The sequence below is a fragment of the Sceloporus undulatus genome, chromosome 4 (assembly GCF_019175285.1).
Source record: "Sceloporus undulatus isolate JIND9_A2432 ecotype Alabama chromosome 4, SceUnd_v1.1, whole genome shotgun sequence".
Lineage (NCBI taxonomy): Eukaryota > Metazoa > Chordata > Lepidosauria > Squamata > Phrynosomatidae > Sceloporus > Sceloporus undulatus.
In genome coordinates, this window is record NC_056525.1 from 42,492,383 (window position 1) to 42,512,804 (window position 20,422).

General features: G+C 40.5%; 1 protein-coding gene across 2 annotated transcripts in view; it reads right to left on the reverse strand.

The window, feature by feature from the left end:
- SOGA1 (suppressor of glucose, autophagy associated 1) overlaps positions 1-20,422 on the reverse strand; it is a 113,843-nt gene that overhangs the window by 13,007 nt on the left and 80,414 nt on the right. For both annotated transcript variants that reach the window (XM_042463058.1, XM_042463057.1), the window contains exons 8-14: positions 19,504-19,734; positions 17,816-17,923; positions 16,837-17,004; positions 9,708-9,959; positions 7,559-7,630; positions 5,708-5,778; positions 1,148-2,588 (exon numbers count right to left, since the gene is read on the reverse strand). In XM_042463058.1, the coding sequence (XP_042318992.1) occupies positions 1,148-2,588; positions 5,708-5,778; positions 7,559-7,630; positions 9,708-9,959; positions 16,837-17,004; positions 17,816-17,923; positions 19,504-19,734 (2,343 nt within the window). The remainder of the gene's footprint in view (positions 1-1,147; positions 2,589-5,707; positions 5,779-7,558; positions 7,631-9,707; positions 9,960-16,836; positions 17,005-17,815; positions 17,924-19,503; positions 19,735-20,422) is intronic.

Consider the following 20,422-nt stretch of genomic DNA (forward strand, 5'->3'; position numbering starts at 1 on the left):
TCTCCTCAGGAACAAATTTTTTTGCATTGCCCTAAGGCAGTGGTTCTCAAATGGTGGGGTGGATCATCAAAGGGGGGGGGGGAGACTTGGAGGCTCTGATCCCTCTTCCTACACCTCCCAAACTTTTGTATGAGTAAAATTTACCTATGCATTGAGTTGAAGATTGAATTTACTTAAACAAAACTGTTAATTTCAATGATACTATTATAAAATGTTAAAATATGAATATACATGAATGTGCAAATGAAAATATGAACATGAAATAAACAAAATATTATATTGACATACTACATCAAGTGGGGGTGTAATTTCTGTATGTAGATGTAAAGGGGGACAGTGGCATCACTAGGGGGTGCAGCCCAGAAGAGGGGTGACACCCGGCTGAGCACCCCCACTCTCCTGCTGTGCACTATCTACTCACGATGTGAAGCAGCAAGTTGGGGGGACATCTTTTAAGCCCCACCTCCTGTGACATCCCAGGCAGGGGCGCTACTGAAGGGGGATCCCAAGGGTAAACAGTTTGAATACTACTGCCTTAAGGCATACTGCTATCTCTCCCTCTAACCCTAGTCCCAAATCTAAAATAAGTATATAGTAATAGCCCTACCTGACAAGGAGACATTGTAATTAGAAGCAACACAGGCAATGCTCTTGGCTTAGATTCAACCTTCTATCTTCTTCTATATTATTTAATGTTTTCACATGCCTTAATTTTACAATTCATCTAGCAGATCTTTACAATCTTCCTGAAACTTTATTACCAAAGCAGAAGCTGCAAAAATCAAGATGAGTGGCTGTTGAAGTCAACACTGCATTTTCTACAAGTAAACCCTAATCTGGAAAAGGGGAGAATGTACAGTGTGTGTTCCTATTTTCAATACCCATCTTAGCCCTGTCCAGTGAGAATAGGACTTTTGCCAAAGGCCTTCCTATCAGATTTCATCACCAAATCTATTTAGATATTCTTCTAAAACATAGGCAGTAGCCACTATGGAAGTTCTCAACATCTTGGCCTCTGGCCCCTCCAACATTCTGAAGATAGAAAATAGTTTAACTAAGAAATGTTGTGATATGTTTTGGCTCACAGAAAGATCTAACAGGTGGTCAGAGGAGGTTAATCTAAGGCCTTAAAGTAAACTAGTATTACCTCATTGGCAATAGCAGCAGAGATGATGTCTGGCTCTTTTAAGGCTCTGTCCTTGCCACCTTGGTTTGGAATTGACAGCTTTGGTTCTTCACTGCAGCTCTGCTTCAAGGGTTTTTTGTCAAGGACCTTGGAGGTGTTTTCAAACTGCTGGGGCACAGCTGTGGATGAATTATCTGATTTTTTGCTGCTGTTGTCTACACCAACTAGGTCTTTCTTCTCAAGAGCCAAAGTGGGGCTTTGAGTTCTTCCACACACATTTCGGAAAAACTCTTGGACAATTCCATACTTAGGAGCTTCTGGCTTTGCTTTGCTTTCCTGACATCCTGGCTTCCAAATGGACTCAGTGCTCCCAGAATGTTCTACCACATTGAATAAGCTGGACAGGCCATCATTGATGTTGCTGAGAACTGGACTGTCTCTGGTTGTGGTGGACCGAGCCCAAGCAGACCCATTTTGCTTACTCTGATGGAGGTTCCAAAGACTTCGGTCTTTGGAGTTGTCCAGCTTAGAAGATGATCTTCTTTGGAGTTTGGGGGAACCATACTTGGGGGAGCAACAAGGCCGTTCAATCCTAGAGTGGACTTTGTCTAAAGACGTAGAGATCTGCTTGCTGCGTACAGACATAAGGGAAGAACTTCGTGGGGACCAACTCTTGCTGCTGTGGATGCTGCCTCTGGGCATGTCTGTCTGCAAACCAATGCTAACAGTCTGGATAGTTTGGGTACCAACGCTGGTTAACCCCACAGTCTGGCTAGAAGTGCTCTTAATCTTCCTCTCCAGAGAGCTGGAGCGGATAGCTTGCCGAACACAGTTGGTGATCTCCTTCATGTCATCACTCATATTGCCAGAGATTTCAAGGTCATGCAAGGAGGGTGGCAATCTGGGGACAGGAGGCACCACTTTCTCACTCACAGTACCACTATCCAGCAGCTCGCGGTGTTGCTTGGAGAAGTTGCAAAGCCACTGGCTGTATATGCTCTCTGAGTTATCTGACTCTTCTTTGGGCTTGGCCATTGTGAACAGGAAACCAGGCTCAACCATTGTCTTCCCCTCTCTATTATGGACCAGGGGTGGTTCCAGTCTGCGAACCACTGGGGGACTATAGTATATGCGAATCCCAGTCTTGTCTGGGGCTGTATAGCTCCTCTGCATATGCTTTTGAGTCTGGTCCTGGAAAGAGAAGCTGCTTGTCTGAGTGCAATCACATGCTGAGACATCCAGCTTCTCTGTGGTCAGGGTCTCAGAGGGAAGTCGTTCACTGTTCGCATAGGCACAGTTTTGGGGGGTGAGCCCTGTAGAGTCCTTTAAAGTGGCAGGCAACACCTGTGTAGCAGTAGGCCCCTTCTTGCTCCGACCATTATCAGGACTGGTTTTGCCAGGAAGGTAAGGCGAACACTCAAGCAAGCTTTCGAATTCAGACATTGAGGAAACTGACTTTGTCCTAGGTGAAAAGAGAAGGGAGTGAGTATAACACATAGTAGTGGAGGTGGCTTATGTCTACTTCCTGGTTCTGGCCTTCTTAAGTAAAAGTTTCTATCCCCTTGCTGGGCTGTATCTATTTTTCTGATTGTCAGTACAGGCCAATCTGCCTGTTACTTTCAAATTCAAGTACTAAGATGCCTAGGAAAATAGGGAAAATATGATGGAAAACCTGACTTGATTAATGTTAATATGGACATAGGATAAATTGTTGTATGGAATTTGAAGAACTGCTTCAGTTGTCCTTGAAGTTTAGTAAGCAAAGCTGGTATCTGAATAGGCTGGCATTACTAGTGTACCTCAGGTTAACAAAGGCTGCATCTGCACTGTAGAAATAATGCTGTTTGACAACGCCATGGCTTAATGAGATAGAATACTGGAACCTGTAGTTTGTTGTAGCACCAGAGCTCTCTTGACAGAATTAGCTAAATATCTCACAAATCTAGAAATCTCAGAATTTCATAGCATTGAGCTATGGCATTTTATTTCTTCAGTGCAGATAAAACCCTAGTAGGCATTTTCCTGGGCTTTATTTCTTAATTTTCTGTTAAAGTCAAAATAACTATAAAAGAATAGGCAGGGGTCCTACACCACAGAAAAGAAGAGTAGTTCAATATGTTTCAGCAAACACCTTATTCAAAATTATGTAGTGGTGGTGGCGGCGGCTGTATGCCTCAAATGTGAAAGTAAACAACCAGGTCAGGTAAGCCTTGCTTAAGTAAATTACAGTATTTTAAACCTTCTACAGACTACTTGAAAGCTTCCAGGGATGATTTTTTTATCTCTCTCACTATCTTCTATTTTTCTTAAGATTTCCTTTTTGATGGCCAAATTTATAGATCTGTATTACTTTAACAGGCATATGCTACAGTTGGTTCAATTAGACTAGAATCCCAATCTTTTCCAAATCAAGCTTTACTGCATTGTATACTACAGATATACCTCCTCATCTATACACTGAACACTTTTGCTTCCCCAGCCCTCTTTCACTATCCTCCCAATGCTTATGCTGTTAAAATTTTATAGCAAGACAAAGGACAAGGAAGAAAAGGTGAGTTGGAAAAGTTAAAATAGGCGGGATACAGACCACCCATAAAGGGTTCTACTTGCTGCGCATTTGTGACGCCGCAGTGCGCCAATGGCACACTTGCAATGTCACAATGACGCTGGGACATGTGGGCGCTAAGCGTCCGTCACGTCAAAATGGCAGCGCCCGTGTGTACAAGATGCCGCCATTTTGATGCCCTCGTCACAGCTAGGGGTGAGGCCAGTACAGGCGGTGCTCGGCCAACCCCTAGCACGTGACGGGGGCGCACTTTAGGCCCGTCTGGAGAGGACCATAAACTTTGTAAAAAGGAGTTTCTTTGTTAGAGGCTTTGTTAACTGATATAAAGATTTGTGTCTTTTTAGATTGTATGCCGTTTGGCAGGTTTTACTTTTACTTTTGTTGTTGGTTTACTATGTAAAGCACTGTGCAAACTTTACAGTGCTGTATAAATAAACGTTAATAATAATAATAAGACAGCATAACCATTTGTGTCTTTTTGCCATCTTCCCCACTATTATCCATACAAGTATGAACAGTACATATTAGGAACTTGAATCTTTGATCCACAATAGATGAACGCAAGCATAAGGCTATGTATTGATAAAACAAAACTGAGAGTAACTATAGTACAGTTCAATTAAAGTTAATATATCTGTATATAGGGAGCCAGATTAACTACATGGAGTACAAGAATGCAATATTCTTATTAGCTACAACTCTTCCAAGCCTTTTAGATTCTCATAATGTCTAACAGTCATATCTCCATGAACTGCTGTGAAGTTCCAGAGGAGAAGTAGTGTCCCCTATATACAGAAAGAAAAGGATTTAACGAAACACTTCCATTTACACTAACTACCACCTTTGGGAATTTGTTGGGTACTCTTTTGCTCATAGCCAGGTTGGATCAATTCACTACCAATTTCAAAGTTGCCCTAAATCAACTACCTGGGACACAATGAAGACTACTGGCCGGCACTAGTGTTAAAAAGTGCTAAAGGGCACTAGTGTTAAAAAGACAACATCTCCCCATTTAGTAAGGAGGGGGACTGTACTATAGTTTGTGTAGAAGCATCTCTTTAAGGAATACAGGCAGCCTGCCCTTGAATTTGCTATTGAAAAGTTAGTCAATTTGACTATGAAAACTGTTATATTCCTCCAAGGAAAGACTGCCTGACATTTGCACTGCTCTTTTCATCACCAATCAAACTGTTTTCCATTTTCTCAGGCATTTTAAGTATTTTGGTATGGTATTTTCAGTATTCAAAATCTAACTCATCTGGTCCCTGCACTGACAGTTAATTCTTGCATCTGATTGTTTTAGTTTCTGCATCCATATTGTATGCTGTGTCAGCATACTGTATTTCAATGTTTTTATTATGATTAGGTATTATTACCACTTTAGTCTTTTAAATTGCCCAGAGGTTCGGTACACACGAGTGGCAAAACACCACCCCTCTGTGCTGCGTAGCTATGCAGCAGCATCCACACGTGACTGCACAGATGCGCACTCAAAAAGGAGCTGCTCTAGGCGGCTCCTTTTTTGTGCTGTCATAAGGGCTTCAACGCAGTGCTATGACGCTGCTTCTGCTGACAGGCGTCTGTACACAGCACCACAGCTACGAAGCTGTGGCACCTGCTGTGTGGATGGGCGTGCGCACTTGTGACGTCATTAGCACTGGGCACATCTGGACACCCAGCCCTATTGAGCCCTAATATCATCTAATCGTACCCGTCTGTACTGGGCCAGAGAAATCTATTTATGAGGTACATGGGTAAGTAAGTAAATGTTGAATTTTCCAGCCAATTATAAAGCTGAGTTGTAATTTCAGGTACAGCCAACTAAACCAGATGTGTGCACAGAAGAAGTCAATGTTGCTGCATCCCAGGATCTGTGTGTACATCTGACTCTAATTATGAAATATAGGTAAAGGAGCCTACTGACAATTTTAACCGGTTTGGAGATGAGCTGAAAGAGGAACAAAGGGTATGAACTGGACAGTAGTACTTTGCAAGCAGTGGTTAACACATCTCACCGTTTTAAGCTGCTTGCTTTCATGTCCACTTCAGAAACAGTTTCTTTGTCAGTGATTTTCTCATTGAGGGTCTGAAAGAACATCAGAGAGGCCTTTATCATCAGCTGTGCTCCATAACATTATGACAGGTCTAGATGAACTCAGGTAACAGGACAGGAATGTCAGTTCCACATGCGTATCTAAGTTTTGATTTTATTTGCACTTAAGTGGCAAAAGAAATTGTAATTATAAGCACAGAATTTCACTCCTGCCTCTGATTCTCACAGTACACTGGTACCCCGGGATACGAATGCGCCGCCTTATGAAATTTCCGGGTTACGAAAAAATCCATTCAAAAAAACTGTTCCGGGTTACGAAGGTTATTTCGGGTTACGAAAAATTTTTTGGTGCTTTTCGGCGCTATTTCACACGAAATCGCGGCTTTTCCCCATTAGCGCCTATGGCTTTTTCGCCTTACGAAGTATTCCGGGTTACGAAAGCGGCGGCGGAACGAATTAATTTCGTAACCCGGGGTACCCCTGTAGACACAAAGAACCAAAAGCTATGATACTTTAGTTGAGTCCAGGCACTAATAACACTTGCCAAAGAGAGAGGATACCAGTAGGGAATGGAATCTGTGGCCTTCCAGATGTTAGTGAATTTCAACTCCCATCAGCTCCAGAAAGCAGTCAATGAATGGCACAACGACATCTGGATGTCACAGGTTCCCCACTCCTACTGTAGGCTTTTAAAAAATATTCGTAAGGTCTTATCTTTCAGCTATTGAATTCAACTCTCCCCAGGGTCAAACCAAGTGTGATCCCATAACACAGCAAACAGTTGCAGAGAAAAAAGCAGGTATGGAAGCTTCAATATGGATCAGGACTTTAATAGGGAACGGAAACAGGTGCTTTAATACTTTGCCTTGTGCTTTGGTCTCAATTCAAATTAAGACACACACATATAATCATGCTAGCTGTTTGCATAAAGAGAAAAGCACCAATTGGCTTTACTCTTTTGCAAAGGATTTTGCTCCAATTATACTTTCAGTAAAAAGGAATTACAGTGCTTGTGTGCTCAGAATTTGCTTGCCAAAAACTTCTGTGCCTTTAATTTTAGACACATACAATAGGTACTGCACTCAGCACAAGCTAGAGACAGAGAGATGCACCTGTTGAATTTCTGTTTTAACTTCTACTATATTTAATAAATTCTTCCAGAACATGGCCACATAGCCCCACCCCCCCCCCAAAAAACTAATACCATATTTATTTATTTTATGGGATTTATGTCTCACCTTTCACTCAAAATGGGATTCAAGGTGGCATAGAGCCCCTTTCAAAAAAGCCTTTTCCTGATCCCCTCACCTTAGGGGTGAGGGGAGGTATAACACTTAAATCTGGAAACAGAGGTGTAACCAGCCTATCCATGATTCCATCTACCTCTGTAGGAAGTTACTTTCTTGCATTATTACATTAACAACAATCATTAAGGACATGCCTTTTTGCATTAGAAACAGGGCCAACCTAAGTGTTGGGTCCAACAACTGCAAGTCAAAGGTCATAAGCATGACAGGTGGTCATTCCCTCCTGTTTGTTCCCAGCACAATTCTAGAGTTTCTGTCTACCTGCCCTTATTTCATAGATTGTAATGACATTTTTATATCTGTTTTTATAATTGATTGAGTAATTTGATATATTGTAGAAAAATGTAATTAATGTAATGCTGATTTTATCTGTTGTGCTCCTGCCTTGATCCATGGGGAGAGGTGGGAAATATAAATAAAGATTTTATTATTATTGTTTATTTCTGTCCCAAGACTGACTACTCTTGCCTCCAACTTAAGTTAAGATCCATTTTTGTCCAGCTTACCTCTTTCCAGCTACTACCATGCTTCTCCATTTCAGAGTTTTTCAGAGCCCATCGGTCAGTTCCCTTCTGCAGCTAGAAGGCAGCATATAAAAGAAAATTTGTAATTCAAGTGCAATAGGTCTACATGAAAGGGTCGATTTGTCCTCAGAGTGTCATTGATACAAAAAGAAAATGTATTTATTTCAATTGCTAATGAATACATTGCAAGGTTCAGATGCCTGCAGGGATCTCCCACTGATACAGCAATATCGGGTGATTATTGGTTGTCCCTTGGAGGACCCACATATTTCTGGCAGCTGTATTATTCTAAAAATCAATCTGTACTACAAAAATGATCCTAGGGACAGATATCTAGATTAGGATCTTATGTCACTGAGGGTGAGAATGGTGGTGCATCAATAGAATATTAACTGCTGGCAAACAAACAGGTTTAGTGTGCCACTGGGAAGCAGATGTATCTATTCACCATGAAAAGCCTACAGAGGATGAAATTGCTGTAATGAAGCATCTCTTTTTATTTAGATGCCCCAAATACAGCCTACTGGGGAAAATAATACCTCCTGCCATTGTGAAATGTGGAGTGGGGGGTTCCTTTTAAGAGAAGGTGTATAGTCATTAACAGGAAAAGGAATCTTAGGAATCTTGGGTGGCAAAGGTCTGAAGGCAAGTGTAATAATGCTTGGGAAAACTAATGACTATTAAATGTTCAGGAACCCATATTCATGGACTGCCAGTGACATGACAGACAGTGGTAACGTTTGCCTTTCACTGTCACATGTGTTTTGATTGGAATTTTCTCTGCAAAGTGTAGTGGTTCATCTTTTATTCTCTGGGGTTTTTTCTTTTTAGTTTTTAGTTGTTGTTGTTGTTGTTGTTTTGCTTCCAAGAAACATCTATGTCTATTTTCTCACTGTCAAGATTCACTCAAATTCCCTTACTCAGTGAAAGAATGTGTGAAGGAAGTTGATAAGTTGTTAGTCCGCCCACTGTGCCAGTCACCATTTTGGTGGCTGTGTGAAGAGAGGCTCTATGTGTATAGAAAGATACAGATGTGGGTATCAATAATAATAATAATAATAATTGTATAGAAAGATACAGATGTGGGTATCCATGGCATGAGAGGATTTTGATTACAGTGTCCCATTACACAAAAGGGAGACTCAGCATAAGATAGTACATGCCAAATGTCATCTTCACAGTAATCAAAAGTGTAGCTACAAGGTACATACATGGTCAACACACATGTTGATGAGAAGAGGATAGCGTTACATACTGTAATCCTATGACCTCTACATATAATGAGAAATATGTGGTGGTGTCAAGTGTATCCTCTTATTGTATATACCGTATTATACATATTAATCGGAGTTTGGAAAAGTTAATTTTTTTTGGACCATAGGTCCCTGACTCTCCCAGTCACCATGCTGGTTGGCAGAACCTCTTTTCTGTAGTCCCCAAAAGTATTTTTTTCTGAGTTCTGGTATCAATATCTTTATTTTACTGGGAACAGTAGTCTATGGCAGGGGTGAAGAAAATGTAGCTCTCCAGATGTTGAATTGTGACTCCTTACCAATACCTATTTTGGACAAGGCTTATGGGAGCTGAAGTTCAAAACCTGGAGTGTTGCCAGGGATCTAAATAAATTAGGTGTGCCTCACTCTATCGATGTGCTTTTTCATTTGTTGTTGTTGTTTTTATCCTGTCCTTCCTCTAAGGAACATAGTTTTATTTTTCCTCAGAACCTCTATTGTACTGCCACTTGATGATGAGTTAGTTTTAATATTAATGGTTATTCTATTTGATGTGTTTTATGTATATTTTAGCAAACCGTAATCCCACCTCGATCCATCCAGGAGAGGTGGGAAAATATACATAAACTATATTATTATATTATTATTATTATCCCTGGACAGCAGGTAATCCTGAGAGATACTAAAGAGCGAAAGGTCAATCAGTGAATAACAGAAATTCAAACTTTTCAGTCTCAGGTCAAATACTCTGTCAACCACATCATCGTGGATGTGTGTGGTTTGTTTGTCTATCTGTCTATCTATTTATACTGACAGTCATGTTGGGAGATAACAGTACAGAGGGCTGAATAAATAGGCTGAGTAGACATTAACACAAGAGATACACACTCAATTCCCACCTGGTTGATTTTGTTTTGCAGCTCCCGCACTTGCTGCTCTGCTTGCTGTTGTTCATCCTTGAAACGACCCAGGAGCTCTAGCTTTTCCTGGTCCCAGTTCTTCTCACTTATCTGCAGCTGTTTCGTTAGGTCCATGACAGCACTGTATGACTCAGCCAGGAGGTGCTGATGCTCCTCTCGTTCCCTCTTCAGAGCTGTTTTCCAGTCAGAGAGTGCTCGCTCTGTAAGGCCTTTCCCAGTCTTAGATTCCAGCTGTGAAGACAAAGAGAATGACGATATGAAGCAACAGAATTAAAACAAAAGTGGCAGCTTCCTTCTTGATAGGGCAGAAGCATCCTCAGTTTGAAGCTGGAGGTAGGAAACTACAAGCCTTCACCCCATTCCTCATTTCCAGAGCTTGGAAATCTTACTTTTTTGGATAGCATTTCCAGAATTCCACAACCACTATCCATGCTGACTGGGAAATTCTGGGAGTCGTAGTACAAAAGTTAACTGGTCATTTTATTCCCTAAGGTAGAATTGGGCAACTACTAGTTCCCCAACATTTTGTACTACAGGTGATTCTTGCGCATGTTGGCTAGAATTATTGGGATTGGGATATGAAGTCCAAAATATCTGGGTTCCAATGTTTTCACTCCCCTGTCCTAAGGGACCACTAAGATCTGCATGGGAAGTTCCAAGCTGAAGTAGCAATCTGCAAAAGGAGTAGAATCACTTACTGCCATATGATATTACCCATGAATTAAGATTATCCTTAGTGGCTCTGGTTTGTGTGCTTCCACCCTCCACAGTGCAAGGTAAAGAAGGTCTTTTTGGTAGTGTCAAGCTGTGAAACTTCACAGGGAATTTCTCATTGTAACTTCTGGACACCATGGCCTGGCTTTGACAAAGGGCTTTTGGCTTGTCCTGATTACTTTTTTCTTATTTCTTTTACTCTAATTCATGTTTCTGTTTTTGTTATTCTTGTGTGCCTTTCAAGTCATTTCCGAGTCATGGCAACCTTAAGACACCCACCCCTATCACAGAGTTATATTTGTTCAGAGGAAGTTTGCCTCTAAGGCTGAGAAAGTGTGTTTCCATGGCCAAGTAGGGATTCAAACCCTGGTCTCCCAGTGTCCAAGTCCAATGCTCAAACAAATACATCATGCTGACTCTCCTAATTCATCAATATTCTTTGATTTCTCATTATATCATATATTATTTTAACTATCTTTAGTATTTTCTGACCCATTTAGGATTTGTTTCATTTAAACATGAATTATGAATATTGTAATTGATGAACTAAGGTAAGAATTTTTTTATTTTTTTTTAAAAACCCTTTTAAAACTATGACCTAAAACTTTGGGAACAATGAGGTCAAGAGCACAAATAAATTCCCTTTTGTACAGACAGAATCACGTGATCAATTTACAAACACAAGGACAATAAATAATTATGGTCATCCGGAGGTCAGAGCAGTCCAAACAGTCTTCTTTGTATATTATGGACTGAAAGCGAGACAGCAGCTTCTGTCAAAATTGCTTAGAGAATTTAGTGAGAGGCTACATTACTATATGCAAATGTCAAGGAATTCTGTTGCATAATTTGCTGTCTGGAAAGATTAGTATTAAGAGAAAAGAGACTCCTTGGGGTTAATACTCCAATATTGTTCACCCACAGATTGGGAAAGCACAAGAAGAGATAATTTGTAAATAAAGAACTACACAACGATTCCTTTTTCCTGGTGTACTTTTGCAACCACACAAAGAGAGAGGTTTGTTGTCTGAGCAAAACAACAGGTAAAACACAGACCTCAAGCAAAAAAGAGGGTGCAGCAAAACACTCTTGCCAGAGCTCCAGAGAGTAGTAAATTAATTCCAGAAGTCCCAATTCCCAGGCCCCCTGACACCTGACAGCTCAGACAGCTGAAGAGGAAATTATTATTCCAATCAGATAATAATTGGACACGTTTGCTGCATAACAGCAGTTCAGTGCAGATGCCATTCTGGGTGAGTAAATAGATAATGGGCATCTAGGGGAATCCATGGAAGATCTAATAATGGCATCTCCAGAACAAAACATCAGAAAGTGGGCTATTTGTTGAGACTTCATCATTGTGACCATAAAGCAGCCCTTGAAATGAAGCTGTAATCAAACAGAAGTAGCAGCAGTTTTCTGTGGTGGAGTGGGAGCTATTCTTGTGGAATGGCTTCTCATGGGATAGTAAGCACCACACCACCACAAACATGCCTGATCTTATCTGATTTCATAAACTAAGGTGTAAGTCAGGCCTGGTTTTTATTTGGATGGAGAACATCTAGATAATAACAGTCCTGTTCTGTTCTGTTGAGAGCAGTTTCAGCATCTCCCAAGTGGCACAAACTATGTGGTAGCCAGTTACATTTCTCTATGGCAGTTTGAACTGAAAAATCAGTATTTATCCCCATAAGCTAGAACAAGGACAAAATGTCTATTATTTGCCTCCCAGCCAATATATTTCCTAGAGATCCCAGGTATAACACTCTTAATGCTGCATGTCTTCCTTTCATCTCAGCTAAAGCAGAAGATGGTGGTGGTCAATCAATAAAATACACAAATAAAGCCAGCTTTGATTACTGCTATTAAGAGTCTGATTATGTCAGTAATACAGACTAAAACAGTAATGCTCAAGAGCTTCACCCAGATTCTTCATGTGGTGCTGAACACTTGGCTGGCTTTAAAAGGAGTATTTATAGGCAACAGGAATCAATACTGGAAAGTAACACGGGGTCAAGTGTATGCATTTCTCTTTGGGAAAGCCCACAGAGAGCAGACACCATTTGACATTATTATGACAATGGAACAGCCTTTGCCCACCTAACAAGATGGATCATCAATACAGGGTGGAACCATCACTAGGAAATCTTGCAGGATCAATCATCTTGATGAAAGCTCTGAATATGCTGTCTAAGAGAACTAAAAGTGGGATTGGCCAGTCCAAGGAACTGAAGACAAGAAGCAAAAACAAAAAGAAAAGAGGGGGGGGGTCACTTTGAATTCTATTTGATAAACCCAAGCACAAGGATTATTATATAGATCTTAAAAATTATTTGTTCAAGTCTCTTAGCTGAGTGTTCCTTGCTTTCTGAGATGAGGCAGATAGTGACAAGAGAGACGGAAGGCATCTCAGTTATGGCTCCGATCCCTCAATTATGGAATGGTTTGCCCAGGAACACAAAAGTGGTGTTCTTGAATGTTGGACTATGACTTTGGAGACCAGGGTTTGAATCTCATAAAACCCGACCATAAAAACCCATTGAGTGATGTTAGGCAAGTCAACTCTCTTAGACAGAGGAATGGGTAAAACCCCCTCTGAACAAATCTTGATAGATTCACCTTAGGGCTGCCGTAAGTCAGAAGCAACTTGAAGGCACCCAATAACCATCATTTTGACCTTTAGACACTAAGTTAAATAATTATGTATTTACTTATTTAGAGCCCACACCAAATTTAGGAATGTTATTGTAAGAAAAACCACATGCTAAGATAGTCAGACAGCATCAGCATGCAGAAGTGCTACAGGAAATGCAAGGCAATGTCACTCTGTTGGGGCTCTTCCTTTCCACACTTTGTTATGTCAGTCTAAAAACCTATATGTTTATTTTTTATAATTTCTGATTTGTACACTCTACTTCCTGAAAATGTAGGTTATCCTTCTCTTCTGAATTTTCGGTTTCTGGCTTCATCGGCTACTTCACTTCAGCAATGTTCTTTAAAAATCTGGTTCTTCTCATGCTATGTTCTTCAATACCCAGAGTGAAACTGAAGAATTTTCTGAAGGAAGTCAAATTCTACACCTGCTTATTGTTACCAACAAAAAGAAGTGTGTGAAAAACCCCGTGCCCAGGACCTTCAGGAATTTCTTACGCAGTCTCAAGACACTGCACATGAACTGACTTGTTCACCTTCCCCCACAACAGCTACATCAGTCCCCTGCCTCAGTGTTTTGGACTAAAACTCGCACCATCCACAGCCAACATGGCCAAAGTGTTGGAGTCCTGGGGAAGGGCGGGTTATACAGGGCTTTCTTTGCTCTGGCACCCCATTTATGGAATACGCTTGGCCTTCGGAGGCCCAAATGGCACCAATAATACTATCATTTCAGCATCAAGTGAAATGTAGTTGTTCACTAACACCTCTGAGACCTAACCAGTTTTACACAAATCCTCAATTATACATGGTGATAAATCAATTTAAACTATTTTAACTGATTTCATTCTTTTTTAACTTGTTAAACTGTTTAATATGTTTTAGCCTTTCAGCATTGTTCTTGTTGTTGACATTTTTTTAAGTTAGTAAAGTAAAATTGGTTTTACTGTACACCCCTGTCAGGTCTTTAGATAGATAGCAAGGAAGCCCAGTCTCAGCCTTTTCTTTTTGTTTAGAACACAAGGTTTTATTTTATTTTCCAAAGCAGGAACTCACAAGGTTTCTCTCATGTTGCACTAGCAAGGTGCTGAAATGTGCAAGAACTATCTGAATGATATTGTTTATTAAGATAAAAGAGTCTGTGTGGGTGGTGTTTTATGTATATGGGTGCAAAACTGAAAGTGTTTTTGCATAGCCTGTTTGAATCTTCCTGAGTTATTTCTGGGTGAAGAAAATAAAGGGGAGATGACTCAGAATCTCACATGAGTAATGTTACTGTTCATTTTAGTCACAAACCAGCCAGGATGTAGACAAAGACTTCTCACTTCCTTCTGCTTCAAACTCTCCAAGCCAACCCATAATGCTGCTATGAAAGCAGCCTGAACACAAGTGCTGGGCATGCACCTACATGCATGCAGAGGCACATGAATCAAATGTACACTCTGTGATGTCAAAGTAATAGATGAATGGATTACTACCATACTGTCAAAATTTGTCTGTTTTTCCTGGAAAAACCTAGGGAACAAGGAACAACTAGAGCAAGAAAGGCAGAATAGAGATGCTTACTGACAAGTAACTAGTCACCTGACAACATGGAAGGACCAGAATTTGGAAAAAAAGTTACTGCTTTGGATTACAGCTTCCAGAATATGCAACCAGTGATCATATGGGCTGGGGGATTCTGAGAGTTATGATTCCAAAACATAATTTGTCTGAGCTTTAGGAGGAGTATGGAAAATGTTTCTCAGGACTCTTAAGCAATGCCGTTTCATATCCCTCCCCCTTCCTGATCATTTAACAATATAATAACAAATATTCAACCTGGCACAAGCCTGGCACCAGACCACCCTGGACTTTTGGCATCCCAGATCAGACTGTGTGAATACTTGCCTCAGCAAAAGAAGTGAGTAAAGGGGACAAGGGACATCCACAGGCCATTATGACACAACTAAGCACTCTGAAATTATTTTCATGTGCAGAAACAACCTAAAAAAGCCATGGAATCTGTTAAAAAATCCCTTCTTATGAATCAATTTGCATGCAGGGCTATCTTTATGAAAAATAAAAAAAGGGTTTTTTGGGGTTTTTCGGACTTCACAGTAATAAAAAAAAAACATTGCCAAGGGCATGTTTTACAGCCACTTCTTTTTCCATATATCTGGTGGTTTCTTCATAAGCATCAACCAAGAAAGAACATTAGAACACAGGGAAGGGAAGCCTAGGAGCTGGCTTGCAGCCTCCTCTTTGTTGGGCAGAAGCACTGTCACTGAGCCATTTCCAAGGCAGGCTCTTGAACAGCCACACTGAGGGGAGGCTGGGTTTTTATTGCATTTTCACAAAGCCATAGTCCAAGGCTGAGTGCCAAATGATGTTAGTCCTGGTGTTATGTTGGCTGGCAACATGCTTTTCCTGCTGGATATATGATACATAACATGAGAAGCGACAGAAGAGAAAGAGATAACACAAAAACAGCAGAGTAGCCCAGCTATTTCTAGACAAGCTTCTGTGTGTACCACCCATACTTCCTAAATTGGAGTAGCCAACTGCACTGACATTGAGGCCCAATATGCTGCCTCTAGGACTTTCTAGGAGCCATTCAGATACATGAGTTACACTGGGTATAATTTGCCAAGCAATTATGAGCACACAGAAGGAGAAAATGAGGCCACACTTAATGGCCCCAACCGTATCCTCATGTGCTGCCACATGGCTCCCCTTTTCACTGAAAAGGTTAGTCTGTTCTATGTACACAGCAACAGCAATGGCAATAGCAAGTACATTTCTATACAACTTTTCATTGAACAACACTCCCTAAGCAGATTGCAATGTGTAAGCCAATTGTCCTCAACAAGCTGGGTACTCATTTTATCGACCTATGTGGACTTTGGAGCCCTGCCTGGGATTGAACTCACAACCTTGTGGCTGAAGTACTGGCATTTAACCACTGCGCTACCAGAGCACATATACTTTCTGCTGTATTTCAAAGTGACAAGATACAAGACTGTTCCATAACTGGGCAGATTATGTGTAATGGTGGAGTACAGATGCATAGTACAATAATAACATGCCACAAATTATTTGCATCAGCCATCAAAAGGATGTGAAAGAATTAAGACTGTATAAGAATCATATCATTCTGTGATATTACCAGTCATATCACAGAAGGACAGTGGAATCCAAAAAAAGCTCATAATAGACATCTAAAATAAGCATTTTGTTTCCTAGCCTTTAGGACAATACCTGTTAGCCAAGCATAATACCAATGATAAACAGGGGGATTTACTTATAGCCACTTTACCAAGCTGTAAGCATGCCCTGGAACTGCTTAGATTTAATATTCCATTTCACAGAGAAGCACTACTTTTGTTCCACAGAGTCCAAAAATCATGGGAAATGACTGAAAAGACTCAGTAGCATTAGCTCTCATCCAAAAGATTGGTTCACATAATACCAAAACATGGAACCTTGAGATCACATGCTTCTTCCTTCCTTCATTCCCCACCTTTCTTGGACAGACAAGCTATAGTTTGGTGTTACATCCAAACAGGGAAACTATGGTATACACTTGCCTTCCAAGCCAAGGTACAAGAGCATGAGTTGAACTAGATAAGATAAGATGGACAATGTAAACCCAAGTATCAGACTCATTTGCCCAAACATCTGAACCTGATCTACTTCCTATTTGAAAGTAAGGTTTATACAGAGATTTGTGAGAAAATCATGCTTTTCTTGGATGTCTAACCTGTGTAATAAGACACTTAAGCTCAGTTTTCTCCATCTCCCAGGTCGCCTTGGCCTTGGCAAACTGCTGTTGCAACTCATTCATTCCTCTCCTTTCTTCTCGCAGCTCTGTGCAGAGCTCCTTCAAGATTACCTTCATATCTGACAGAGTCTTAATATATTCATTGGGCTACAAGAAATATAAAAAGAAAAAATGTATGACTGCCATGCACATATCCTTACAATATTTTGGACAACGTAAATAACTGTCATTACCTTTCAGAATAATTGTAGTTTATTGTGGCACCAAAGCTCTCTGACAGAGAAGGCAAAATGTCTCACAAAACTACAGTTCTCAGAATTCCCTAGCATTGAGCCAGGGCAGTTAAAGCAGTCTCAAACTGGATTATTTCTGCAGTGTGTTTTGGACCTTAGTCTACTTTGACAGGCAGCAGCAATCCAGAATGTCAGACACAGGTCTTTCATTTACTGCATCAACCTTTTATCTGAAAATGCCAGGCACTGAATGTCAGATAGACTCTGCTATTGAACTATTATCCATGCAGCATGCTTTCCTGGGTCACTTACTTCACCCCATGCTAAGATGTGCACGTACAGGGCAGCTGCAGACTTATCTGCTGCAGGTACAGGAAAACTGAGTTATAGGTAAATGACTGTGAATTCCATATGAATATCTGATCTGATTTCAGGGACAGCTTCACCTCCAAAGGTTCACAGACCAAACATCGAGACCATCATCTAAAACTCAGCCAAGTCAGTTCAGACGTCATCATCATCATCATCATCATCCTCTTATATCCCTCCTCTCCTATCTCCCGGTATAGAGACTCAATACAGCTAGCCTGAGATCTGAGTCATCTAGGGCTGTACTTGACCAGATTGCATTAGATTTCTAGGCTAATAGTATAAGGACTCTTTAGTGGAAAAGGTTCCACTCATGCAAGTCTCCCTCATTTCCTTGTTCATCCATTCTATCTCACCGTGTTCTGAGACGAGGTGTCTCTAGTGCTTATCTTGTTATCTGCTTGCTGTTGGGGGTTCATCTCCTCCTCTTCGATCAGCAGGTAGAGTTCTTTCATGCTGTTCACCTGGAAAAAACAGTAAAGGGCCAATAGTGGCCAGGTGTCTGCAGTCACATACTTTGTGCATAGAAAAGGATTCAAGAATCCATGGACTTCTGCAGTAGTTTCTCAACCTTTCGCCCTCTTGATTTTTGAACTTCAATTCCCAGAATATTCAACTATTTGTCAGTGGACTGGCACTCTAGTAGCTGAAGTCTGAAAGAAACATCTAGTGGGACAAAGGTTGAGAATCACTGATCTACTGGAATCTTTAATCATGCTATCAGCATTAATAGAAAAGACAGAGCTACAACACAATATAGACTTCTACGGCAAGATCAGGAATCATGTGATACTTGAAATGTTGCTAGATTGCAACTTTCAGCACTCTTCATCATTGACTATGCTGTCTGGGACTGCTGAGAGATGCAGTCCAATATTTGCAGGATCACATGATTCCCACCCCAGCTCATGTACACTCACAGAGATGCTTCAGTATTACATAATCACAGCTACTTTCACTGTTATCCTCTTCCTTGCATTTCTGTGCCAAGCACCTTTCTGTACTTCGATGCTTAGACAGAATCATCACACCAGGCTGCGGCTTATAAAAGAGACTGTTGTTCCCAGGTCTTCAAGTGTTCACTGTCCATAGTTCAAGCATGCTACTTTAAAGAGAAATTAATTCATTTCTCTCAGAGTGGAAAGGAACTGTTTTATTCATGTATCTGAATAAGCTACCATTCTCCTTGGAATCATAGATAAAACAACTTAATAGGAATTTTATTGAGTAAAAAAATTAAAGCTATGCAACCTTCTATGGATTCATTCAAAGAGGCTCACTATGTCTATTTTTAATAACACACTTGTCTCTGTGTTATTAAGATATATTAAGACTGAAAAGAGATTTCAAACCTCTCTTGTGTGTATGTATGTCTGTGTGAGCCTTGTGCATGTGGTCCGTGTACAGTGGACCTCTGGTATCTACTGGGGTTTGGTTCTAGGATTCCCCATGGACACATACCAAACTCTGTGGATGGTCAAGCCCCATTAAATAGAATGGCATAATAAAATTGTGTCATCCACATAAAATGGCAAAATCAAAGTTTGCTTTTTAAAATTTATATTTTTCAGAATATTTTCAAGCTGTGGATGGCTGAATCATGGATACAGAGGGCCAACTGTAGTAGAAAATTCACCAGATTATAAATAAAATGTACATTCCAGTCAACACAGGTTTCATATATGTGTGAGGAACCTAATACTTGCATTAGGAAGCTAAAACAATGCTGATTTCAGCCTCAAATGCAAAATTAATCTTCATCAAGATGTACTTTACACTACTAGAAAAACATCTAAAAACATGCTGAAACTAAATATCACCCCTTGCCTCCAATGAGTGAAGAATATATAAAAGATAAGGAGGCAATGGTCCAATCTGAGCTGATAAGAGGCTATGAAGCCATAACATTGCCAGACTGAATAAAAGCTATTAACAAAAGCAAAAATGAAAGCTCAAGGTAAAAGCCACTGTTGCCTGTTTTAATACTGGATGGATTAATCTCAGCGCTTTTGCAGCTAAGTTGAAGCTTAACATTTGTTCATACCTCCAAGAAGTCATTGCCTTCATTCTGTAGGATCTTCCCCTGCCGCCAATGCTTCAGAAACCACTTCAGCTTCATGAAAAGAAGTAAGAAGTTCTGCTTAAATTGTTGGGATTCCTGTACCAGAAGATTTTTCTCTTGGCTCCAGAACTTTTGCTCTAGCCTCCTCTGAAGATTTAAGCTCTGCAGCTCAAATTCTCGCCTCAGGAGAGCTTTTTGGTGATCTTCCTTCAGCTGAAAAAAGACCATGAGAGATGGCGAACAATTCACATACATTCTGAAGTAACAACAGAGGTAGTTACTCTTTATCCTAATGTAATCTAGAATTATGGAGGGCCAAGGAAAGCCTTGGATGTCCATGGCATGCATATTTTCTAAAATTCACTGTTGTTGTTTCTGACTTATCACAACCCTAAGGTTAACCTCTCATGGGAGTTTCTGAGGCTAAGAGTGTGTAACTTGCCCAAGGTCACCTGGTAGGTTTTCATGACTGAGCAGGGATTCTAACCCTGGTCCTCTAGAGTTTCAGTCCAAGGCAAAGAAAGCCTGGAAACATCAAGAGTCTCTGGAGAGAACACGGGAGGAAGAATGTCAACTAAAAGCCACAAAGATGACTTCTTGGATAGGATGCCCTCATTACCATTATACCCACACATGTTTAATGAATGAAATTTATTTCCACTGACATTGAACATTCCTCTCTGCAACCAGGAGTCGCAGAATTCTCTTCTTTTTATTTTAACAACGGTGACAGAAATTCTCAAGAAGTTAAATTTTGTCATGTCTGATAGCTGAACACAAGACCATGCAGTGCTGACAGGCAGAAAACATGTAGTGGTCTAACTAATAGCCTTTTGTTATCATATTTTGCCTACATGTGTTGCTCTGGGATTTTATCAGAAAGGCTAGGAAAGCCATGCAG